This window comes from Geotrypetes seraphini, chromosome 9 (genome assembly GCF_902459505.1).
Source record: "Geotrypetes seraphini chromosome 9, aGeoSer1.1, whole genome shotgun sequence".
Classification (NCBI taxonomy): Eukaryota; Metazoa; Chordata; class Amphibia; order Gymnophiona; family Dermophiidae; genus Geotrypetes; species Geotrypetes seraphini.
In genome coordinates this window covers 128,417,573-128,442,645 of record NC_047092.1, presented here as the reverse complement: position 1 = coordinate 128,442,645, position 25,073 = coordinate 128,417,573, and the positions used below count along the sequence as shown (strand labels likewise).

General features: G+C 42.0%; 1 protein-coding gene across 5 annotated transcripts in view; it reads right to left on the bottom strand.

Annotated features, from left to right (window-relative positions):
* Nucleotides 1-25,073, bottom strand: part of LOC117366745 (ephrin type-B receptor 1) — a 908,513-nt gene that overhangs the window by 126,253 nt on the left and 757,187 nt on the right. For all 5 annotated transcript variants that reach the window (XM_033958536.1, XM_033958537.1, XM_033958538.1 and 2 more), the window contains one exon: nucleotides 18,055-18,270. In XM_033958536.1, coding sequence (XP_033814427.1) covers nucleotides 18,055-18,270 — 216 coding nt within the window. The remainder of the gene's footprint in view (nucleotides 1-18,054; nucleotides 18,271-25,073) is intronic.

Here is a 25,073-nt window from a genome sequence, read left to right as displayed (position 1 = left end):
GGATGATTTAGTGATCTGGACGATCAGGCGGCTGGACATCTAGATAGACAATTTTCGAAAACAAATATTTTTTGGATGTATTTTTCAAAAATGTGTCCTATGCTGTTTTTTACTTTGGACGACTTGCGACTTAGATGAAAACAGACTTAGACGTTCCTTTCGATTATGCCCCTCCAAGTGTGCCACACTGAAAAGTCTTTACTGATTTCAGTTCTTTACTAACATATTCTGTTTGACATATTATCAATCTTTCAGAATTGTTCCTTTTACGAAGTACACAAGAGCACTGAAGCATATTTAGTTTATTCTGCTTAAATTTTTATTTATTTTTATTTATTTATTTACATTTCTTATATACTGCTTCTATCTGAAGCTCATTACATTCAGGTACGCTAAGTATATCTCCCTATCTATCCCTGTTTGCTCACAATCTAACGATAATACCTGGGACAATTATGATAAAACTGAACTGTTGGGAATTACTTGTCCACAAGAGTAAGAGAATAGATTGAAAAAGGATTTCCCTTTTAGAAGGTCGGGTGAAAATTTTAGATATTTAGGGGTTCAGATTATGAGAACACCTTCACAGTTGTACTCCCTGAATTATAAGTCACTATTTCAGCAAATACAGCAAGATTTGGGAAGATGGAAAGGTTTTGGTTGTTGTGGTGACAGCATATTCCTGCTCTAAAGATTTGCTCTTTATCTGTAGAGGTGCTTGTTTGGGTACTGTATAATTTACAGTGAGATTTGAATGCTTTTATTAGGGGGGGGCTGCTCCTCGCTTCACTAAGTCAGTGCTATGGCAGAGTATGCAGTTTGGGGGTTGGGAGATACCTAATCAGTGCCAATATTATTGGGGCAGCTCAGTAAAGCCAAATATAGGAACGGGAATGTGATTCTGAAAAGGACAGTGACTTTAGGAACAGGAGCCTTTTTCTAGTTTAGTATGCAACAGTATGCATCTTGCCTGACTGTATAAGTCATTGTAACAGAAAGGAAAAATATAATAAATGTAAAGCACTTACAGGGGAGAGGCAGGAGGGAAATGCTGAGAGCTGCTCAGAGGATGGGCCCATGCACAGAGCCTGGAAGCTGAAGGGAGATCAAACAGATAAGAGATAGAGAGTCTGAGACACTAGGCTTGGGAAAACTTGCACTTAATAGCAGCTCTCATTAAGAGCCCCAGGACTATTATTGTGAACTAGAGGAGAACAGAGAGCTTAAGGCAGCACAAGGAGTTGATGAGGAAATGGTGCGTGCCTGCTGAGTAAAATTTTATATGTCAGTTCTGGAGTTTGTGTGTGTGTGTGTGTGTGTGTTAAGAAGTGAATATTTTTGAAATAATATTTCCAGTAAATGTTTGATTTCATGAGAAATGCTGCAAATTAAACCTGCTTATGGCTGATGAGCTGAGGTGTGTAATGAGAAGTCTGTGAAGGAGGATACAGCTGAGTTTGTGTGAATTGTGGGTCACAAACTTATCTTATACCTGCTGGTTTTCATGATTTATTGAGGTTCCTAAATTAATTTTGGAGTTATATTTCAAAGGAAAATTGATAAGAATTTTTAAAGTATATTTCAGAATTTAAACTGGGTCTTTGTAACTCCTGTTGCTAAAAAGAAGTGTTAAGTACTGGGAAATAGAGAATTGTAATCCCTTCACTGTGTAAGGCCACCGATTCAACTCAGATTGCCTAGTATTATTGATGTTTACAGGAAATATTTTGAGCTCCTTTTACAAAGCCGCGCTAGCATTTTTAGCACATGCGCTAGCCAAAAATCTACCACCTGCTCAAAAGGAGGCAGTAGTGGCTAGCGCGTACAGCAATTTAGCGCACACTATTCCGTGTGTTAAGGCCCTAGCGTGGCTTTGTAAAAGGAGCCCTTTATATATAATTTAGTATTCAGCTACAGTATATGCTGGATCGATAGCATGGAATATTGCTATTCCTTAGGTTTTGGCCAGGTACTAGTGACCTGGATTGGCCACTGTGAAAACGGGCTACTGGGCTTGATGGACCATTGGTCTGACCCAGTAAGGCTATTCTTATATTTTTATTCCTGCAGTCTTTTCTGATTACTAATCTGCCGAGACCTTAACTGGTATACACTGTCGTGTGAAGCTTGGAGAATCTGAAACTGTTTTTGAAAGCTAAAGGTTATTTTGAGGTCTAAAGCCTTAAGAGTGGATGATTGGATGATTGGAGGCATACGCATTTTAGATGATTGGAGGCTTAGTGGATGGCTGCCTAGCAGTTGAGCTCCCTCCTATGATCATCAATTATTAGACTTAAAGGTTTCACTAGTGGCCAGATCGGGAGCCCTTTCCAGCAGGGCACCTATCATCTACACCCCTCCCCCGTTCCAGCAGGGGCGAGAACTACATGAGGAGCAGTGCTGACGGTGCTCGGTACCAACTGCCAGTTTCACTAGTGGTCAGATCGGGAGCCCTTTCCAGCAAGGCACCTAGCATCATCTTCACCCCTCCCCCGCTCCTGCAGGGGAGAGAATTACAAGAGGAGCAGCGCTGACGGTGCTCGGTACCAACTGCCAGTTTCACTAGTGGCCAGATCGGGAGCCCTTTCCAGCAGGGCATCTAGCATCATCTACACCCCTCCCCCGTTCCAGCAGGGGAGAGCCGACAGTTGAGAGCTGCAGTCTGACGCTCAAACCAACGGGGCTCCTTTCTGACTAACTCACCACCCTCCCCCTCCTTGGCTTATCGAGATCCACTGGGGGCCAAATTTTATTACTGTCTATACTCTTGTTTTAGCTCCATATTTTTTATTATTGTCCATGCTCTTGTTTTAGTTGCCTAAGTTTATTACTGTCTGTGCTTTTGTTCAGTGCCAAATTGTATTACTGCCAAAAGTTTCGCCTTTCTTCCCTACTCTTGATTATGCACTCAGACAGCCTAATTAAGTCCCCTGCCCCTTCCTTAGCTAACACTAATCCCCCCCTGCTGCAGACTTTCACACACCAATCATCCGGCCCTAACCCCGCCATGAATCCTTTCTTCTGGTTCCTTCTCCTCCTATTTTGCTCACCTCTCTACTCTTCCCTCTGTCTGATACCCCCCTCCCCCAATCTACTCGACCCACCAAACACCAATAATATTTGCCCTGGCCTCAGAATCTCCACGCTGATACGCACCAGAATTCCCCCTTTCAAGAAAAATCTCCGAAAAGTCAACCTAAACTCACTAAAGCCCCTGCCCCCAGCCAATCTTCCCAATGTTGTCTCTGACTCTCTCATCCCAGTCCCGACTCTTTACTGCAATGCCAGATCAGCATGCAATAAGACCCAAATCTTGAAGGACCTTCTAGATGAGTTCGACCCTGGATTCCTGTGCATCATGGAATCATGGATCGCCAAAGATGATCTTTTTACACAAAACGAACTCCTCCCCCATGGCTATCAAGGCCTCTTCTCCCCCAGATCCAACCGAAAAGGAGGCGGACTGGCACTGCTCTACAAATCTTTCTTTGACGTCCAGCTCTTCGAGAAGGGCACTCACGCCTCTCTAGAATATATGCTTGTCTCTGTCAATGATGAACTCCGCACTCACCCATTGGGCATCTTATTACTATACCGCCCACCCACCCCTTGGAACAACTCCTCCAATCTCGTCTTTGAGGCTATAACAAACACCTTTCTTAAATTTCAAAGACTACTGATTGTTGGTGATATTAATCTCCACCTTGATGACACCAACAGCAAGGACACGATCGAATTTAACAACTTCCTTACCTCTCTAGGTTTTCCCTCACCTACCTCTTCTCCAACCCACGAAAAAGGACATACACTAGACTTCACCACTTTCCTCGACCTTACTGCCTTCAAAACTTCAACTGATGACACCCGTTGGGAACAAGTCCCTTGGTCTGACCACTTCTTAGGGGCTACTTGCCTCCCCATTTTCATGTCACACCTTGAATCCCCATCCCATTCCTCCCATTCAATAACCTTCCGCAAGAAAATTTTGAGTAATCTTTTCTGGTCCAAATTTCTCAACCAACTCTCCTCCAATCCTAAGCCTACAGACTCTGAATCCTGCTGGTGCAATTGGATCTCCCTCTCCGAATCCATCTATCACTCCCTCGCTCCAATATCCACAAAAACCATCTCCTACCCCCGAAAGGCCCCTTGGTATCTACCGTTCCATAGAGAGCTGAAACAGAAATGTCGCACTTTGGAGCGCAAATGGAAAAAATCTAAATCCCCCTCAGATAGACAGACCTGGAGGGTCAATATTAAACTTTACAATTCATTACTAAAAAAAGCCAGGAAGAATTTCTTCGGAGATAAAATCTCCAGATCCAACAACCAGATCAGTGCATTGTTTAACATTTGGCGCTCCTTAACTACAAAAAAGGACCCATCCTTGCTCCCCTCGTCTCTATCAGCAGAAGCCCTTGCAAAATTCTTCAATGAAAAGGTTACCACCCTAAGATGCTCCTTCCCGCCTACAGTCTCCTACAACTCCCTAATCTCTACTGACCTCAACCCTTCCCTACCTGTCTCCAATCCCATTCCAGCTGACAGATCCTGGACCGTTTTTGAGCTTGTTTCCGAATTGCAAGTCTCCAAACTCTGCCTCAAACTAAAAACTTGCAAATGTACCTTGGATCCTTTCCCCTCCTACCTATTCGCTTCCCTCACCAAACTTATAAACAATGCTCTAACATCGGGCCTTTTCTCCTCCGAAATGGGAAATATTGCACTAACCCCTCTACTGAAAAAGACCGACCTTGACCCCTCTATTCCCTCCAATTACCGTCCAATAGCAAATATCCCTCTCCTAACTAAGATGTTAGAATCCATCATATCCACTCAACTCTCATCCTACCTAGAAAGATTCTCTATTCTCCTACCCCACCAATTCGGCTTCAGACCCAACTTCAGCACCGAATCCCTATTAGCCTCACTAATCTCTAAGGTATAACAACTTCATTCTCGTAACAAATTCACTGTACTTCTACAATTCGACTTCTCCGCAGCTTTTGACGTCGTTCATCATGATATCCTAATCTTCCAACTCTCTGAAATAAGCATAAGTTCCACAGTCCTAGACTGGTTCTCGAAATTCCTACGCTTACGCTCCTACATCGTTAACATAAACGGTACCTCATCCCCTCCCTGGAAGCCGATATGTGGAGTCCCGCAAGGCTCACCCCTCTCTCCTATCCTTTTCAATATTTACATGTCCTCTTTGAAACTCCTTCATATATCCCCCCTGGAAACTCTCTACACCTATGCTGACGATATCCTCATCCTCCTTGAGACTGACTCGAACCTCACTAACCTCGCTGAGAACATATCCGCATGTATAATGAACCTTCAATCCTAGGCACATTCTGTACAAATGAAATTGAACGAGTCCAAAACAAAACTACTTTGGCTCGGCCCAATATTAGGTCATTTACCCACCTCCATCCCATTATCTTCCGGCTCCACTCTTCAGCTTGAGTTTTCAAGCAAAGTCCTTGGCATCATCATAGACTCCTCTCTCTCCTTCAATGACCACCTCAATTGCTTGGTAAAAAAATGCTTCTTTAGTCTTCATATACTGAGGAAAGTGAGATCGTACTTTCATCATTCTCACTATGTCGTCCTTGTTCAATCCACCATCCTCTCTAGACTGGAGTATTGCAACTCCATCTATTTAAGCCTAACTAAAAAAAAAAAACTCCATAGACTTCAGCTAATCCAGAACGCCACGGCCAAGCTTATTTTCGCTAAAGGCAAGTTCGACCACGTCTCCCCACTCCTGTCCAAACTTCACTGGCTTCCAGTTCACTCCATAGTCCTCTTTAAATGTGCCTGTTTAGCTTTCAAGATCCTACATGGCATCCTCCCTCCCGTTATCCCACTCTTCTGGAACTCCTCTAACCCTAATTCCACTAGATCCTCCCAAAAACTGAAACTATCATTCCCCTCTGCAAAAGGTATATCCCGCGTAGGAAAACTAGGAACATCCCTCCCCTTTAGAACCACAGAACTCTGGAATAACCTCACATCCCCGCTCAGAATTTCAAGCTCCCTCCAATCCTTCCGCAAACACCTGAAAACTTGGCTCTTTTCAAAAATCTGACACCTCCCGCTCTTTGGTACCCTGTCCCTCTTTATCTTCCTAGCTCCTTTTCTATAACCCTTCATTGTAGCTCCTTTTCAGCCTAATCCTGTAAACTGTGCCGAGCTCTACGCTTGTGGAGATGGTGCGGTATACAAACCTAAGGTTTAGTTTAGTTATTTCTGATGGTAAGCTTCTTGATTTTTCACAATTGCAATGCAAAATTGGTCTTAATAAAATACAAAATTATATATGGTTACAGTTGAAGCAGGCCATTCAATAAAGGGTTCCCTGAATGGAAAAATTGGGAGGTTCAAAATAGCTTGTCGGTCTTATGTTTTCAGGTAGACTTCCTGGGTCACCAGGCGCTCAGTGGTATAAATTAATATCTGGATTTTTGAATAAGAAACCAAAAACTGGTCTGCGTGACATTTGGAGCATTGAGATAAAGCATCAAATCACTGCATCTCAATGGCCACGAATTTGGTCTTGGAGGATGAGATGTGCAATGTCTGCATCTATGAGACAAACATGGTTTTTCTTATTACATAGAGTATTTTGGATCTCAGTTCATTTGCATAGAATAGATAGTTCTAAATCTAATAGATGTTGGCATTGTCATCTGGAAGTTGGGACATTAGATCATTTACTATACTATTGTCCTGGAGATCGATTTGGGATCAGGTTAATAATTTATTAGAAAATCCAGTGGTACTATCATATGATACCATTTTATTTGGAACATCTATGAGGGCAAAAAGTCAAATTTCAGCAAAAAATAACAAACTTTTGTTTATAATGACAGGAGTTGCCATGCAGCTTATTTTAAAAAATTAGAAAAATTGAGATAGATTAAATTATTCATTCTGGTGGGAATCCCTATGTTATATCTTTAAAATGGAAAAGTTTATGGACATTCAGAAGGGTTATTATAAAAAATTTATGGAAGTTTGGGAACCATTAACTAAATATTGTAAAGATTGATTTATTTGTATAATTTGGGGAAAACATACACATCCAGGGAGTGGGGAGGGGGATATGTTTTGGCATTTGTTAAGAAATTTAGAAGGGTTGATTACAAGTATTTTATGAGATGTTTGTCAATTGAAAATGGGTGGGAAAAAATAAGTTTTGTCTTTATTCTATTAAGTATATTGTGCTGTAATGATATTAATTTATGTAAATGCATCATCTTTTGTGCACAATTGAAGTTTTAAAAATGAATAAAGAATATATAAAAAAAGAGTGATCTCTTGTCTTAGAATTCTAAGACATTCTGTAGTGCAGAGCAGTTTCCAGTCAGTATTCCTGACATACTAGCAGGCTCTGTATGAGAATGATATGAGACTGTGAGGAAATTACTGAGGAGTTTCATTATTTCTGAATTAAAGGTACTTGAATATACAGATAAAGCTGAAGTTGCTCAGATATTGTGTGAATATGTGTGTTGAAACTCTGTGAGCTGATTTCATATCAGAAATATTTTTTTGTTTTCATCTGAGGGTCATCTTAGGGATTAAAGAATTATCTGTTCTTTTGCACGTTTAGTTAGAAATAAATGGCCTTAGCCTAAGTAGACACTGACTCTTGCTTCCATTGGCAACCAGTGCACCCTTATTACCGTCAGCTACACTAGTTGCCAATGGAAGCAAGAGTACTTTTCAAATTTGTTTGTATTTGCTATAAAATGTTATTTGGATTAGCTCCGCTATATCTCCTCTCTCATTTTGAATGGTGCCATTCAACTAGGCCTACTCGGCATACTGGTTTATTTACTTTTCCTAATCCCCCAAATTGCTGTTATAAAAATATTTTGATCGATCTTTGGCTTATCAAGCAGGTAACGTTCAAGTATGGTTAGATGACCTGATTCAACAATCTGCATCTTATTGCACCTTTTGAAAATTGGTTAAGACCTATTTGTTCAAAAAATTTGTTACTTGATTGATGACTATGTCATAGTTTCTTATTATATTTTTCACTATTGAAATATTGTACTGCTTTTCTGTGTGCTTTGTATCATCACTGGAATGTCCAGTCCTCTTTATTCTGTGAACCGCCTAGAACTTTTTGGGTGTTGGCGGTATTGAAAAATAAAGTTATTATTATTTATCTAGGGAGGTTAGGGTTTTGCTTCCTTTTATTTGTATACAGATAGGATAGTAGCAAACATCTGGATCTGCACAGGAACTACTGGTGATGGGATAACTCAGTGGTAGCCAATGCAAGAAAGCGGTGATAGTAGTGAAAACAAGGATTTTTAAAATAATTTATATTTGTATGCATACATATTGTGGTAGGGAAGCCCCTGTCATTGGCTCAAAATCTGCTTTAAACCCTGCCACTAAAGAAAATGTGCCTATTCCTAAGCCAAGGAACTTGCCATTACCTCTGTTCCCAGTGTTAAGGTCAGACAGGCAGGGCAGAACAGAGAGGGTATGGCAGAGAAGAACAGAATACATGTTCCAATTCCTTATAAATCCTTTTATAAATAATCTGCTAGCTTTCAGGCTAAAACTTGGGTCAGGCAATCTGACCCAAGTTAAGGAAAGGGGTGGAGCTGAAAAGCAGAACATGTGCAGGGCACTACTGAAGGTTTCACAGCGTGATAAACTCAGCTGAGAACACACAAAAACAATCAGGAACCTGGAAGGAAGGACGTTCCTCACAGAACAGGGAACAGAAGAAGGCTAAGAGCTCTGTCTTATTGCCTTCCCCTAGAAACCCTTCTGTCCCAAAGCACAGCCATGCTGGCAAAACTTTACTTCCCAGGCAGAGGCTAACTGGAAAGAAAGAGTTCCTTGAGCAAATCTGGCCAAACGCTGCTCAAGAGGATAGTATGTACATTGTTTCAGAGAGTGAGGAGTCTCTTATGGAGATAGAGGGAGATATCTATGAGGAAAATTAAATGGAGTACAGCCCAGAAGCCATGGCATAAATGGGAAGTTCTCCGACTGGGAGAAAGTGACTAGTAATGTACCCCAGGGCTCGGTACTTGGGCCGATCCTTTTTAATATTTATATCAATGACCTGGAAAACGGAACATCCAGTGAAATCATCAAGTTTGCAGACGACACAAAACTCTGCCGGGCAATCAGATCGCAGGAGGACAGTGAGGAACTCCAGAGCGATTTGTGTCGGTTAGAAAAATGGGCGGAGAAATGGCAGATGAAGTTCAACGTGGAGAAATGCAAGGTAATGCATTTAGGCAGTAAAAATAAGAAATACGAGTACAGAATGTCAGGTGCAACTCTGGGAAAAAGTGAACAAGAAAGGGATCTGGGTGTACTGATAGATAGGACCCTGAAGCCGTCGGCACAATGCGCGGCAGCGGCAAATAAGGCAAATAGAATGTTGGGCATGATAAAGAAAGGAATCTTGAGTAGATCGGAGAAAGTTATAATGCCGCTTTATAGGGCAATGGTCAGACCCCACTTGGAATACTGCGTCCAACATTGGTCTCCCTACCTAAAGAAGGATATAAAACTGCTGGAGAGGGTGCAGAGACGAGCAACTAAACTAGTGAAGGGTATGGAGAAACTGGAATATGAGGATCGACTTAAAACACTGGGATTGTTCTCCCTTGAGAAAAGGAGACTGCGTGGGGATATGATCGAGACCTTCAAAATACTGAAAGGAATCGACAAAATAGAGCAGAGAAGATTATTTACATTGTCCAATTTGACACGGACAAGAGGACATGAAATGAAGCTATGGGGGGGGGGGGGGCAAGTTCAGGACTAATATCAGGAAGTTCTGCTTCACACAGAGAGTGGTTGACATCTGGAATACTCTCCCAGGGGAGATTATTGCGGAATCAACAGTCCTAGGCTTCAAAAGCAAACTAGATGCATATCTCCTTGAGAGAGGCATATAAAGATATGGTTGGCTATAAAATAAGCCAGGTGTATACCTAGCAGGGCCTCCGCGTGTGCGGATCGCCGGACTTGATGGACCAAAGGTCTGATCCGGAGATGGCGCTTCTTATGTTCTTATGTTCTTATGTCTGAATGCAGCATGAGTCAGTAAGGTAATGTGTGTGTGTTGGTGGGGGGAGGGAATGAAAGTTTGTTGTAGAACAATGGTCTAGCATGGAAAAGAAACATTTTTGTCCTTATGAGGGACTATTTAATGAATGATTGATGTCTGAATGTGAGGATTGGTTAGAAATTAATCCTGAATCCCTGTATGCAAGCAAAGCATAGTGAGTGGGGAATGGGCTAAGGCTAACTAACATAGAAGGAGAAGTGAAGCCCTGAGTTAATTCAGTGACCTGACATTGCACATTTCTGATAGTGGGAACATTTGATAAGGGAATCTTAGACCATTAAAACAAGGATAGATGGTTCCCAGTCCACTGTCCAGAAGTAGGATGGGTCAGTGAGGTATTCATAATTCAGGTAGTCAGGTGGGAAGAGCTTCCTAAATAAACAATGTGCTAAACATAATTGTTGTGCCAAACCCAGAAGGTGAGGAGGGGGTCCCCAGGGCCAGCTCTGGGCCTCAGAGGCTCTTGAATATAGGTTCTTGGAACCAGAATGCTGCAGTGGACTGTGCAAAGCATGCAGCAGGACTGTGGAGAAGAAACCCTATTTAAAGGGGAATGTTTTGGGTTTTTTTCTTTTCTGACTGATGCAAGAAGTTGCTTTAAAAGGAACTCTGTTTGCAATAAATACCTTTCCAAGCAATATCAGCTGGTGTGGTTATACTAGAACCAGTGCAAGGTGAACTGGATAATAAAACTTTGAATTGTGAACTGTTGGTGGAAAGTTTTTCTTTTTCTCCTCTGTGGGTATTCCAGAGTGGCCCTCCAGAGAGTGCTGATTCATGCTTTGGAGGAAAGGTGGGAGATGTGAGATATGATAGAAATGTTTAAATACCTACATAGCATAAATGCTCATGAGGAGAGTCTCTTTCATTTTAAAGGAAGTTCTGGAATAAGAGGGCATAGGATGAAATTAAGATGTGATAGGCTCAGGAGTAATTCAATGAAATACTTTTTTTTTACAGAAAAGATGAATGGAATAGTTTCCTGGTAGAGATGATGGAGAGAAAGACTTTATCTGAATTCAAGAAAGTCTGGGACAGGAACATGGGATCTCTTATGGAGAGGAGGAGATAGTAGATGCTGCGGATGGGCCATATGGCTTTTATCTGCCATCATGTCTCTGTTTCTTTAGCCTGTTTAACAGCAATTCAAGAATGGGCTAGCAATAACAAATTTTGCCTGAACCCAAACAAAACTGAGCTCCTGTGGATTCATAGCACAAGTGGGCACATACCTGCCATCAAAACTAGACTCAATATTTATGCTGATCCCCAAAATCCAAGCAAAATGATAGAGCTGCTTCTATCATTTGCGACACCTATGCTACCTATCGCCATACATTTAGAAGACAAGTCTTGTCACATTAGTTCATGCAATGGTAATCTCAAGACTGTATTACTATAATATACTCTACACTAGTGTGACTAGAAAGCACAAACAGCATCAATGCAGATGCCATAAGGTGGTAAAATGGGCCAAAAGAGACTATGAGGAAAAAATAGCCAAGGAGGTGAAAATCTTCTTTTGATATATTAATGGGAAACAACCCGTAAAGGAAGCAGTGGGGCTGTTGGATGACCGAGGAATGAAGGGAGTGCTAAAGGAGGACAAAGCCATCGCCGACAAACTGAACACATTTTTTGCATCTGTGTTTACCGAAAGGATATACGCAACATACCGTAAGCCGACAGGCTATATGCGGGAAACAAAGATGGGAAACTGACAGGGTTGACGGGTCAGTCTAGAAGAGGTATGCCGGCAGATTGATAGGCTTAAAATGATAAATCCCCAGGACCGGATGGCATCCATCCGAGGGTAATCAAGGAACTGAAAAGGACTATAGCTGAACTGCTTCAACTGATAGCTAATCTGTTGATCAAATCGGGAAGGGTTCCGGAAAACTGGAAGGTGGCGAATGTTATGCTGATCTTCAAGAAAGGTTTGAGGGGTGATCTGGGAAACTATAGACCGGTGAGTCTGACCTCGGTATTGGGAAATATGGTAGAGGCGCTGATAAAGGACCGCATCATTGAGCACCTTGACGGACACGATCTGATGAGGACCAGCAAGCATGGCTTCAGCAGAGGAAGATCTTGCTTGACGAACTTGCTGCACTTCTTCGAGGGAGTAAACAGACGGATAGACAAGGGTGACCCGGTTGACATTGTATATCTGGATTTTTAGAAGGCTTTCGACAAGGTCATAGAAACATAGAAGATGACGGCAGAAAAGGGCTACAGCCCATCAAGTCTGCCCACTCTGCTTACCCACCCCCCTGTCTATGCCCTAATGACCCAATTTCCTTATCTTGACCCTCGTAGGGATCCCACATGGGTATCCCATTTATTCTTAAAGTCTGGCATGCTGTCTGCCTCGATCACCTGCACTGGAAGCTTGTTCCAATGATCAACCACTCTCTCTGTGAAGAAATACTTTCTGGTGTCGCCATGAAATTTTCCGCCCCTGAGTTTGAGTGGGTGCCCTCTTGTGGCCGAGGGTCCCTTGAGAAAGAAAATATCATCTTCCACTTCGACACGTCCCGTGAGGTCCCGCATGAACAACTAATTCAAAAAATTTTGAGGCATGGAATCGAGGGTGAAGTACTCACATGGATTAAAAATTGGCTGGCAGATAAGAAACAGAGAGTTGGAGTATATGGACAATACTCGGACTGGAAAAGCATCACCAGTGGAGTGCCGCAGGGTTCGGTGCTTGAACCAGTGCTCTTCAGCATATTTATAAACAATCTGGAAATTGGTACGAGTAAGGTGATTAAATTTGCGTATGATACGAAGTTATTCAGAGTAGTGAAGACGCAGGAGGATTGTGAATATCTGCAACGTGACATAAACACGTTTGAGAAATGAGCCACGACATGGCAGATGAGGTTCAATGTGGATAAGTGTAAGGTGATGCATGTCGGTAACAAAAATCTTATACACGAATACAGGATGTCAGGGGCGGTATTTGGAGAGACCCCCTAGGAAAGAGACTTGGGAGTACTGGTCGACAAGTCGATGAAGCCATCCGCGTAATGCACGGTGGCGGCAAAAAGGGCAAACAGAATGCTGGGAATGATTAAAAAAGGGATTATGAACAGATCAGAGAGGGTTGTCATGCTGCTGTACTGGGCCATGGTGCACCTGGAGTACTGCGTCCAGCACTGGTCGCCGTACATGAAGAAGGACACAGTACTACTCAAAAAGGTCCAGAGAAGAGTGACTAAAATGATAAAGGGGCTGGAGGAGTTGCTGTACAGTGAGAGATAAAAACTGGGCCTCTTCTCCCTTGAAAAGAAGAGACTGAGAGGGGACATGATAGAAACATTCAAGATACTGAAGGGATCAGACTTAGTATATAAAGACAGGTTGTTCACCCTCTCCAGGGTATGGAGAACGAGAGGGCACTCTCTAAAGTTAAAAGGGGATAGATTCCGTACAAATGTAAGAAAGTTCTTCTTCACCCAGAGAGTGGTGGAAAACTGGAACGTTTTTCCGGAGCCTGGTATAGGGGAAAACACCCTCCAGGGATTTAAGACAAAGTTGGACGGGTTCCTGTTGAACCGGAACGTAAGCAGGTAAGGCTGGTCTCAGGACATTGGTCTTTGACCTGGAGTCCACCATGGGAGCAGACTGCTGGTCACTTTGGACCACTGGTCTGACCCAGCAGGGGCAAATTCTTATGTTATTATGTCTGATTTTCAAGGCCCTTAAAGGAAATGGGCCAGAGTACTTGAAGAACAGGGTCTCCCTCTACACATGTCCAACGTCACTAAGGTCCTCACAAGGAGTATCCCTAACCACACCCTCTCCAAAGGATATCACATGATGTGATACCCACAAGCGGCTCTTCTCTAATGTAGCTCCCACTCACTGGTATGCACCCCTGAAACACTTCACTTAACAAAGGACTTTACTTCAGCGATCAGGTGAAAACTTGGTTTTAGAGAATGACAGGTGAACAAACACTGTGGTGAGCCACGGTGGGCCACTGTTTGCCCGCAGCTATGGAGATGCCAAAGCCTAACTCGCTGCAGACACGGGAACAAATCTTTTCACCGCCCACGAGAATGGTGAAAAGTTTTGTCTCCACAATTGGAAGCTCCCGCTTATTCCTTTCCACCATTAACAGTGGCATCATGGCCCTCCAAGTTCTGGTGGCTATGTTATCATCGTCATCATTGTTCTGCTCTTGACTTCTCCCCCTAGAGTGCAAAGCTGAGCTGCCAGGGCTCCCAATCAGATTTTCACTCATCTCCTCCCCCAAGCTGTGATGTAAACCAGTGTTTCTCAACACGCAGTACGCGTACCCCTAGGGGTATATGAGCCACTTTTGGGGGGTACATGGCACTGCATGGGTCTCCTGCCCCCTTCTTCCCCAATGTGGAACCACTGACATTCACTGCTGCTGCCAAGGATCACATTTGTAAACAGGCTTCCTTCCTGCCCTCCAGCTGCATGCCCCCTCCGCCAAAGCAGACCCGGAAGGTTTCCCTCAGATGTCAGAGCTTATGTCAAAGGGAAGCCTTCCAGGTCAGCTGGGGATCTCGTTTACCTCAACAGTCCTCTTTCCTGTCTTTAGATGCACTTATTCTTTGCAGGGACGTGAGCAGCTGCTCTTGCACACTGCACGTGGTTGACCCAGAGGCTTTTCCTATAACATCAGAGGGAAGGCTTGTGGGTCAGCCACGTGCAGAGTGCAAGAGCCGCTGCCCACATCCATGCAAAGAACAAGTACGGTTGAAGGCAGGAAGGAGCATCCCAGCTGGATGGCCCTGAAGGCAGTAAGTAAAGCCCTGAAAGGAACAAGTAAGGGATAGGGGGATATTAACGTGGGACAAAGGGAAAAAGGAGGGGGAAAGGAGAGCATTGGGACATGGTAGGGGCACAAATTTGGGACAAAGGCTGGAAGGCAGGGAGGGGGGCATAAACTTGGGACACAGAAGGAAAGAAGTGGCATGAACTTGGGACACAATGGAGGAGGAAGGGGGCACTAATTTGAAACATAGCAGGGAGGGAAGGATTGTGTGAGAGGCAGAAATAGATGGTGCACATGGGGAAAGGAAGAAAGAGGAAAATTATTGGGCATAAATATATATATATAGAGAGAGATAGAGAAAGAGAGGAGTGAGGTAGAGATGCATGGGGAAGAGAAGGATGAGAGGGAGAAATGTTGGATATAGTGGTGGAGAGGGAACAGAGGGACAGATTGAAGGGGAAGCAAGGGGGAGGAATGTTGGACAGTGATGGAGGGAGAGGTGTGGCATGGTGCTGGAGAGGGGTGATAGAAGGAAAAATGTTAGGCATGGGGCTGATGGGCAATGATGGAAAATGCTGCACATGATCCGGGGGATGAGAGAGAGAGAAATGTTGGATGTGGAAGTAGAGCGAGTAGGAGATGCACCCTCGATCTCTCTCTCTCTCTTTCCCCACTCCCTGTATACAGGGGGAGGGGATCATAGAATGGTAAGATGATGAAGGCAAGGAAATGGGCACAGGGGAAATACTAGAAAGGGACATATAGGAGACATAGAGAAGGGAGATGCTGAACTTGGGGAACAATGCATATACAGTGATAGAAGATGGATGGTGAGCATGGAGAAAGAAATGTCAAATGGTCAGGATACTCTGGCAAGTGAGTTAAGAGAAGACAAAAGAAAACAGAGACCAGCGCTTGAGACCAACATGATTTAAAGGATATAATGACAAGACCACAAAAGGTAGAAAAAAATTATTTTCTATTTTGTGATTAGAATATATCAGATTTGAAATATGTATCCTGCTAGAGCTGGTATTAGACATAACTGTGCTTCTTTAGCTTCCAGCTGGCTTAGGGCTCTCTCTGACCAGGGGGCAGTTGCACTAATTGCACTCCCCTAACACTATTCCTGTCATGTGCAACTGTGGTATTCTGTTAGCATGATTTTTCTGTTAGCATGATTATTTAGCTTTCTCGATAGTGGAGGGGATATTATATTCTGTGCATACTGTATTTCATCATTATTGCCAGTTTCTACAGAGGCAATTCATGCATTTACAATAATTGGCACATATAGAAGTGTAAATACTCGTATATACAGTACACTCCAAGATTATAGAGAGTACACTGATAATTTAAAGGTACATAAACATTCACATATTGTTTATAGTTTATTGTTCTAAAGTTAGCGCATCTCTGAAAACTGATATGCACTGCATTGTGTCAAATATTTATACTTGCCTATGATTATCCTTTAATGCGCAGCTCTCTTACTACAGCCCTCCTTTCTGGAATAATAAAAATTCTGTTGCTTTACCTTGGTGTATTCATTAGTTCACAAGTTCAGGGTTTTTGGTGCAATATTAGAATACTAATTTCAGGGATGGCTATACAAAGCAGAGTGGGGAAATACTCATCAATTTACAGACTTTACCCCTCATTAGGACTAGATATAGACTAAACCCAAAATGTCAAACAAAGAAGTAGTCTGGGCCTTCTTTAAAGAAATGTTTCTCTCATTCTGTGCCAAGGGAAAAGTCTTTGCAAAAATAAGTTTCTAAAATTCCTTATAATTTACCGATATGGAGGCATCTGAAAAATATAAATTTTAATTTCACTTACATTTTCATTACAAATTAACATCTGGTCTATAAGTGGTTATTTCACATGAGAGAGAATGCTAACGCCAGACATCCAAAGAAAATTTTGTCTGAAGATATAGCAGTACAGAACAGGATCTGCCATTTCAGCTTCATAGTGAATTGTATAAGACCCTCAAAAAGTAACTTATAGATCAGAATTCGCTTCTTCTGTCCCACAGGAGAAGTTGTCAGAGCAACATAAGGTAACTTACAATAAGCCTTTGAATTCAGGCAATACAACAGCCTCTTATCAAGTAAATTAAATACATTCCCATTGGTGGAACTGATAAGAATCTCTTTTTTTATAGGGGGGGGAGCATGCATTTGATATACAACCAGTGGCGTAGCGAGGGTGAGAGGCATACAGGGCAGTGGCGCTCCTCACCTACCCTCTTCTCTGCTCCCTCACTTGAACACACAGTAACATGCATTCACGCACCTTCCCCATCCCCTCCTGCTGCACAAGTGCCGCTTCCCTTCCCCCTTACCTCTGTAATATTCCTGGCGTGAGCAGTAACCCCCAAGCTGCTGTCGCACCAGCATTAGCTCGTCCTCTAATGTCACTTCCTAGGTGTGGGTCCAGGAAGTGACATCAGAGGAAGAGCACAACAGTAGGTTGGGGGTTGCTGCTCGCGCCAGAAACATTACAGAGGTACGGGGGAAGGGAAGTGGCACACACACATGGCATTGGGGGGGGTTGAAGGGCGGGTAAGGAGCGGGGAGCAGAGAGGAGAACAGGTGCCTGCACCTTCACCAAAATGGCGCCTGAGGTGGATGCCCCTCCCCCACTATGCCATTGTATTCTGTGATACAACCAAAGTGGTTTACATATTATATACGTGTACTTTTTTCTCTCTCTTTTACATGCTATATACAAGTACTTTCCCCTTACTAGGTTCACAATCTAAGGACCACTTTTACAAAGCCATGATAGCAAGTCCTACACAGCAAATGCAACACAGCCCATTCAATTCTTCTGGGCTGCATCACATTTGCCATGCTGTGACTCAGTACCACAACTTAGTAAAAGATGCCTAAGTTATTGTACCTGAGGCAATGGAAGGTTATGTGACTTGTCAAAGGTCATAAGGAGCCACAGTGGGAACTGAACCTAGTTTCCCAGGTTCTCAGCCTACAGTACTAACCATTAGGCTCCTCTTTCACTCCATACATACACTCATACATACAGAAGACTCCTTATTCCTCCCTAGTGCTCTGTTAACTGTAACCTTCCAGATGCTATGGGATTATTTGAGACACTTAATATTACGCAAGCAAAGTTTTCGGCCAATGCGTTTTGTGATACTTACCAGGGAGCTGGTATATGTTGGGTCAGACGTATCATCCTGAAGGTAGCGTGAGAGACCAAAGTCCGATACTTTGCACACCAGGTTACTGTTCACAAGGATGTTCCTAGCAGCAAGATCTCGGTGAACATAATTCATCTCAGAAAGGTATTTCATTCCAGCTGCGATGCCCCTCAGCATGCCCACTAGCTGAATTACTGTAAACTGACCGTCATTTTGCTGCAAATCAAGGAAGAAACCCTAAGTGAAGTACCTTGCTATCTGTTTCCATGCTATTTCTGTACTCTGATGCTGGACATGAACCTTGGAAATAACACAATGGAAAAGCGAAAAAGAAAACCAAACATAGGATGAGAGAGGTCAACAACAAAACGAAAAGCATATCAATAGAAATACATTAAAGAGGAAGTATTACACAGTCAGCCTTTAAAAAACCTGTCAATTGAGCATGGGGCATTGACGCCATTTGTGAAAGCTTCAGGTTTGAAAATAATTCTACATGCAAAATGACACCAGCGCAAGGTTTTAAAATTATAACCAGGATTTATTGAATTATTGGTTCTATTTTCCCATTATTAGATCAAAAGAACAGCATAATTGCTTACGTTGCGCTCATGGGAGATCATCATCGTGGCCAAAGGCTGGCCTTCTCACAATGGTCTCGTCTCTCTATCTCATTACAGTCTATTATATAACTTTTGGTTTAGTGACATCATCAAGTTTGATGACCAATAACATTTCTATGGGTGGTCTTAAAGTTTAGACAAAGAAACATTCCTCCATGTTTAAAAGTTATACAAAGTTTTCAGAAAATTACTTTTGATTTCTGAATTAACATTATAACATTCAAGAGAATCTATAATTATTAACATGGTGCTGATAAATTCTCACTTCTTCCATGCTGACAAGTTCTGAGTCTTTAAGGAAAAAAAAAACTCCTAAGCTGACAGATTCAAATTGCATGGCCTTACACAGAAAGCTTACTCTGGAGAAAAAGGGGGGGGGTTAAATCCCCCTCTCCTCTTCCTGAAGCGTGGGCTTCCAATGCCCCCCTTCTCCCTATTCTTGAGACTGACTTTAATTACTTCCAGATGTTGTGCTCAAGATTTTTCCTTAGTGTTTCTTCTTATAAACCATTTATATATTACCACATATCACATTCATGGGCCCCAAACATTCATAATTCCATTCATATCTTGGCCATTCATACTTCATACATTTTATATCTCAGTTTGGAATATGGAGTCTAATATGCTTTTCCTAACTGGCCTGAGCACATCTGTTAACAATTAGAACCACGAGGCTAAAGGCGGGAAGCTGAACAAAGAACAGAAACTATTCACTGGCACAAGATGCTGACCTAAGACAGGACAGTTATAGCACATACAAAAGAACCTAAACTGGACTCCATGTAATCATGTAATCATGATTTAGCTCAACAGCAAAGTACACAAGAAAACACCATTCTTTTCCTTATATTAATCTTTAGTGTGTTTTTTCTTCTGGCCTTAGCTACATTATATTTAAATGTTTTATTCACCTGTTTTTCCGTACGCTTCTATTTGGGCGCGGTCCTTAACTAACACAGATGTTTGTCTAACTAGAATTACCCAGAATCATACGAAAAACTGGCGCTACAAAAATACTGCACTATCATGCTTCTGACATCCATTTCATCGTACCATAAACAGCACGCTAGCCACGAGCCACGACACAATTGATTAATTTTAAAAGATATACTAATTATGTTACAGAAAAAAATTTAAAACAGAGCTTTGTATGAAAAGAGAACAACAGAGGATGGGAAGGAAATATAATGGGGAAAATTGAGAATGGCTAATATAAGAAAGATATAAGTCAATGGTCTCAAACTCGCAGCCTGGGGACCACATGTGGCCCGCCAGGTACTATTTTGAGGCCCTCGGTATGTTTATCATGATCACAAAAGTAAGATAAAACAGTCTCTTTAGCTATAAATGACTATATTATTATTAAGACTTAGCCAAAAGGAAAGATTTATAAACTATAAAGAATTTTACCTCATGCAAAACTGTCATTTCTTTAATAAGACATTAACTATTTTTTCTGAGGCCCTTCAAGTACCTACAAATCCAAAATGTGGCCCTGCGAAGGGTTTGAGTTTGAGACCACTGATATAAATGGACTAAATCCTACTAACAGACCCACTGTATGTCAGCCTGAATGTTCTATTCAGTTACAGTATATTGAAGACGTGAGAGAACTCTGTATTGCTCCTCTCCCCTTCTATGCTCTGTATTGTCCTATTCAATTCAGCAGGGTTGAACTCAGTGGCGTAGTAAGGAGGGTGCGGGGTGGAGGGGTGGTCCACCCTAGGAGCAGTCTTCCTCAAGGTGATGGCACCCCTCCTGCTCTCTGCCCCCCATTCCCACTCCTCCCCCTGCCACGCACACGCCCCTTCCCTCCCCCCCCCCCCTACACCTGGTACCTTTTTAATTTTGGCACAAGAAGCCACAAACTTGTTGCCCGCATCAGGTTCGGCGCTCTCTCTGATGTCAGACATAGAAACATGATGGCAGATAAAGGCCAAATGTCCCATCTAGTCTGCCCATCCACAGTAAACATTATCTCTTTCTGTCTCTGAGAGATCCCATGTGCCTATCCCAAGACCTACGCCTAGGAAGTGATGTTAGAGAGAGTTCAAAGTTTACAAGTTTATTCCAAATTTGATATACCATCTATCAACGTGTACCTAGATGGTTTACAATACTATAAACTGAAGCTGAACCCAGACAAAACAAAATTCATCCTCCTCAAAAATAACAAAGTCCCAACCATAACCAATATAGAAATTAACTCAATCAATTACCCCGTTCAACCCACCCTAAAACTACTAGGAATGACGATAGATAGATACTGCACCATGCAACCACAAATCAATAAAACAATACAGAAAATTCTTCGATAGAACACAATTCCGGCTCTTAGTACAATCCCTAGTCCTAGGCCTTTTAGACTACTGTAACATTCTCTACCTCCGCTGCTCAGCAACAATGATAAAACAACTACAAACAATTCAAAACACAGCACTGACACTTATCTATTTATTGAGGAAATATGACCACATCACAGAGGCATACCTCAACTCACACCGGCTTCCAATTCCAGCAAAGAATACTATTCAAATTCTACTGTCTACTATTTAAAACCATAAATGGTGACAGCCCAATCTACCTGAACAACCGCCTCATCCAAACTACATCAACTAGACATAGGAAAGCCCACACTTCTTTCACGTACCCTCTAATCAAAGAAGTCAAACGGAAAAAAATCTATATGATGTCCTCCTAGCCACACAAACAGCAAAACTCAACAACCAAATCTCCAATCTACTAATTATGACCCCAGACTAAAAAACATTCAGAAAAGAAATACTCTACTTCTCAAGAAATTCCTGCAAACGACTTAATACCGCTAGCTCCTTCCCACTTCCCAATACCACTTCCCAATACCTTATCGATTCCCCAAAGCAACCACATCTACTCTTTATCTCCTCTAGAAATTACCTGATATCTTCTTGTAATACGTTTTTAGTAATTCTTTTGTAATCCGCCTTGAACTGCAAGGCAATGGCAGAATAGAAATCTCTAATGTAATGTAATAAAATTTAAAAAGGGTAAAGAAAATAAAAAGTTTAAAAGTAATATATATTTATATATATAAAGACTTGACATAGTCTTACAGAAACAGGAGGATTCGGGGCAAGGCAAGAGTAAAAATATATTGAGCGCTGATAAAAGACAGCATCGATGAGCATTTTGAAAGAAATAAACTTCTAATCACAAGCCAACATGGCTTCTACAAGGGGAGATCATGCCTAACGAACTTACCGCACTTCTTCGAAGGAATTAACACACGGATGGACAAAGGGGACCCCATAGACATTGTATATTTAGATTTTCAAAAAGCCTTTGACAAGGTACCCCATGAACGCCTACTTTGGAAACTGAAGAACCATGGGGTGAAAGGAGACGTACATAGATGGATCAGGAATTGGTTGGCGGGAAGGAAACAGAGGGTAGTGAAGGGCCGCTACCCGGACCGGAGGAGGGTCACGAGTGGTGTTCCGCAGGGGTCGGTGCTCGGACCGATGCTATTCAATATATTTAAAAATGATTTTGAAACAGGGACGAAGTGCAACATAATAAAATTTGCAGACGACTAAATAGGACTGCGAAGAATTACAAAGGGACCTGAACAAACTAGGGGAGTGGGCGACGAGGTGGCAGATGAAGTTCAATGTAGAGAAATATAAAGTATTGCATGTAGGAAGCAGAAACCCGAGGTACAGCTATACAATGGGAGGGATGTTATTGAGTGAGAGTACCCAAGAAAGGGACTTGGGGGTAATTGTGGACAAAAAAATGAAGCCGACAGCACAGTGCGCAGTGGCCGCTAAGAGAGCGAATAGAATGCTAGGTATAATCAAGAAGGGTATTACAACCAGAATGAAAGAAGTTATCCTGCCGTTGTATCGGGCGATGGTGCATCCGCATCTGGAGTTCTGCGTCCAATTTTGGTCGCTGTACTTAAATACACTTATCTCAGCCAGCCTTAATACGGGAGTATTAGACCAACATGTTTCGCTCATAACCGTGCTTTTTCAAGGGGCTCCCGAGGCTGATCCTGTCACCCGACTCCCTTATATCTATATAGATAGATAGATATAAGGGATATAGATATAAGGGAGTCGGGTGACAGGATCAGCCTCGGGAGCCCCTTGAAAAAGCACGGTTATGAGCGAAACATTTTGGGCTAATACTCCCATATTAAGGCTGGCTGAGATAAGTGTATTTAAGTATATTTTATACTAATTTAAACGTATTTAAGATTCAATAGAAAATGAAAAATGAAAAACGATAAAACTATAATATGTTGAGACCTATGATGAGAGTTACCACGTGATTCTTTCCGCATTAGAACAATCTACAGCGGTGGAGTGGTGGGACTGAGGTCTCTTCATAGAGATTTGTGGAAATTACTGTATCTGGAACTTAGAGTTATTGCTAATATTGCCCGCATTCTACTTAGCATTGCCTAAGACGTCAACTTAGCTATTGATAAGTGGTTGGATTGAAGGTTGCTTAATGTTATTTTGTTATATGGCCTTGGTAGTGAAAGGAGGGTAAAAGAGAAAAACAAGGATTTGGCTATTGCGACTTCTTTTGGAGAAAGCTTAGGGCTTCCAAGTGAAGGAGTGGTCTGGTGGTTAGAGCACCCACTTCAGTACACTGAGGTTGTGAGTTTGATTCTTACTGGAACCCAGGAGGGAGGGGGGTGAGATGTCAGTCGGCCCAAAAGTTATTCACAAATTTTCAATATTCGTGGGCCAGCTCTGCTCCTAACCCCCGCGAATACGGAGGGAGGAGTGTACTGCTGGATCAATTCTTTTCTTTGATCTCCAGATTAATAACCTATGTAAAAAAGTGTTCTTAACTCCTAAACAGTTAAGAGCCATCATCACATCAAAATTTTCAGAGACATTATGTATTACTAGTTCAACAATTAATTCTGTCAAAATTAGATTATTGCAATGTTCAGAATTATTTAAAAAAAACTGAAGGAAGCTCTAACTGTTACAGAATATAGAATTGAGCTTTAGGCATTTGAAATTTGCTCATGTTATCTCATTATTGACTTCATTACACTGACTGCCTGTTAAGGCCCAAGTGGATTTTAAGATGTTCTGTTTCATTTGTATGATAATGTATGACTTTATACCTACTCTACTTTCTAATCTTATTATTTTCCTACCTGTAATTGAACACTCAGATCTACTGATCATCTTTCATTAATCTTTCCTACATTTAAAGGTTTAACTATGAAACAAGATACTAGAAACTTCTTTATTTTAAATTCCTCTGTCTTTGAAGCCCCAAAATAATTACTTATTATTTAGAAGACACTTGAAAACTTACTTATTTGAAAGATATCTGTGGCAACTCTGAATATTTTTTTTTATTTCACTCTCCTTGTATCCTTTTATGTTGTTATATAAATCAGTTTAAACCTTTATAGGGATCCAGCAGGACAGAAGAACCTAGATTAGATTAAATTGTTCTATGCTTTTTCCCTTCCCTCCACTGTTAACTTTACAGAAGTACTGTATCTGGATTTATAGTTTCTGTTGTATACTTATATTGTGAACTGCACTGGTGTCAAAAAATGTGTGTTAGGATGTGCAGATGTTGTTCTGAATGGGACATCTGAAACAGCTTCCATGTGGAAGCACCAGCACTAACATGTGGATGTGGTGACTTCAAAAGTTCCCTGTCCACCACTTTCATATGTAACTAGCTTATGTATCACCAGTTAAGTTGTGAGAACTACTCCCTTAATCCCTCCCTTAAAGTCTGCCTCGAACTAACACCTGAGCTGGTGTGAAACCTGATTTGGAAATTTTTTCCTCTCTATGGGCCAGATTCATAAAGCAAACCGATCATGTACTGATCAGTTTGCGACTCCTTAGCAACCAAATTTCCCTCCGGCCCGATTCACTTACCTCTCTGCCGACCATCCTCTAATCCGACCATGCAAATGAGGGCAACGGCATGCAAAGTAGGCAGGGACATGATTCACAAACCAAAATCTTGCAACACCGACTGACTGACTGATCACAAATAAGCAACTGCTGAGGACCAGTCACTCAAGCCCTTTCCGACTGCCCTGCTCTCTGCCCTATCAACCCCGAACTCTTCCTGCATCCCCGAACACCATATACATATACAGACTGTGCAAGTCAACTCAGTGCTGGCCTTAGTTCTTCAATATTTACTATTCTTTTCTGATTCTAGATCCTGTGTTCATCCCACACTTTTTTGAACTCCGTCACTGTTTTCTTCTTTGGATATTATCACCTCAAGTTCCCTTTCCCCCTCCGTGCAAATCAGCTTCTCACCTCCCAACATATACGGCTCCTTCCGATTATTAATCCCCAAATGTATTACTCTGCATTTCTTTGCATTGAATTTTAGTTGCCAGAT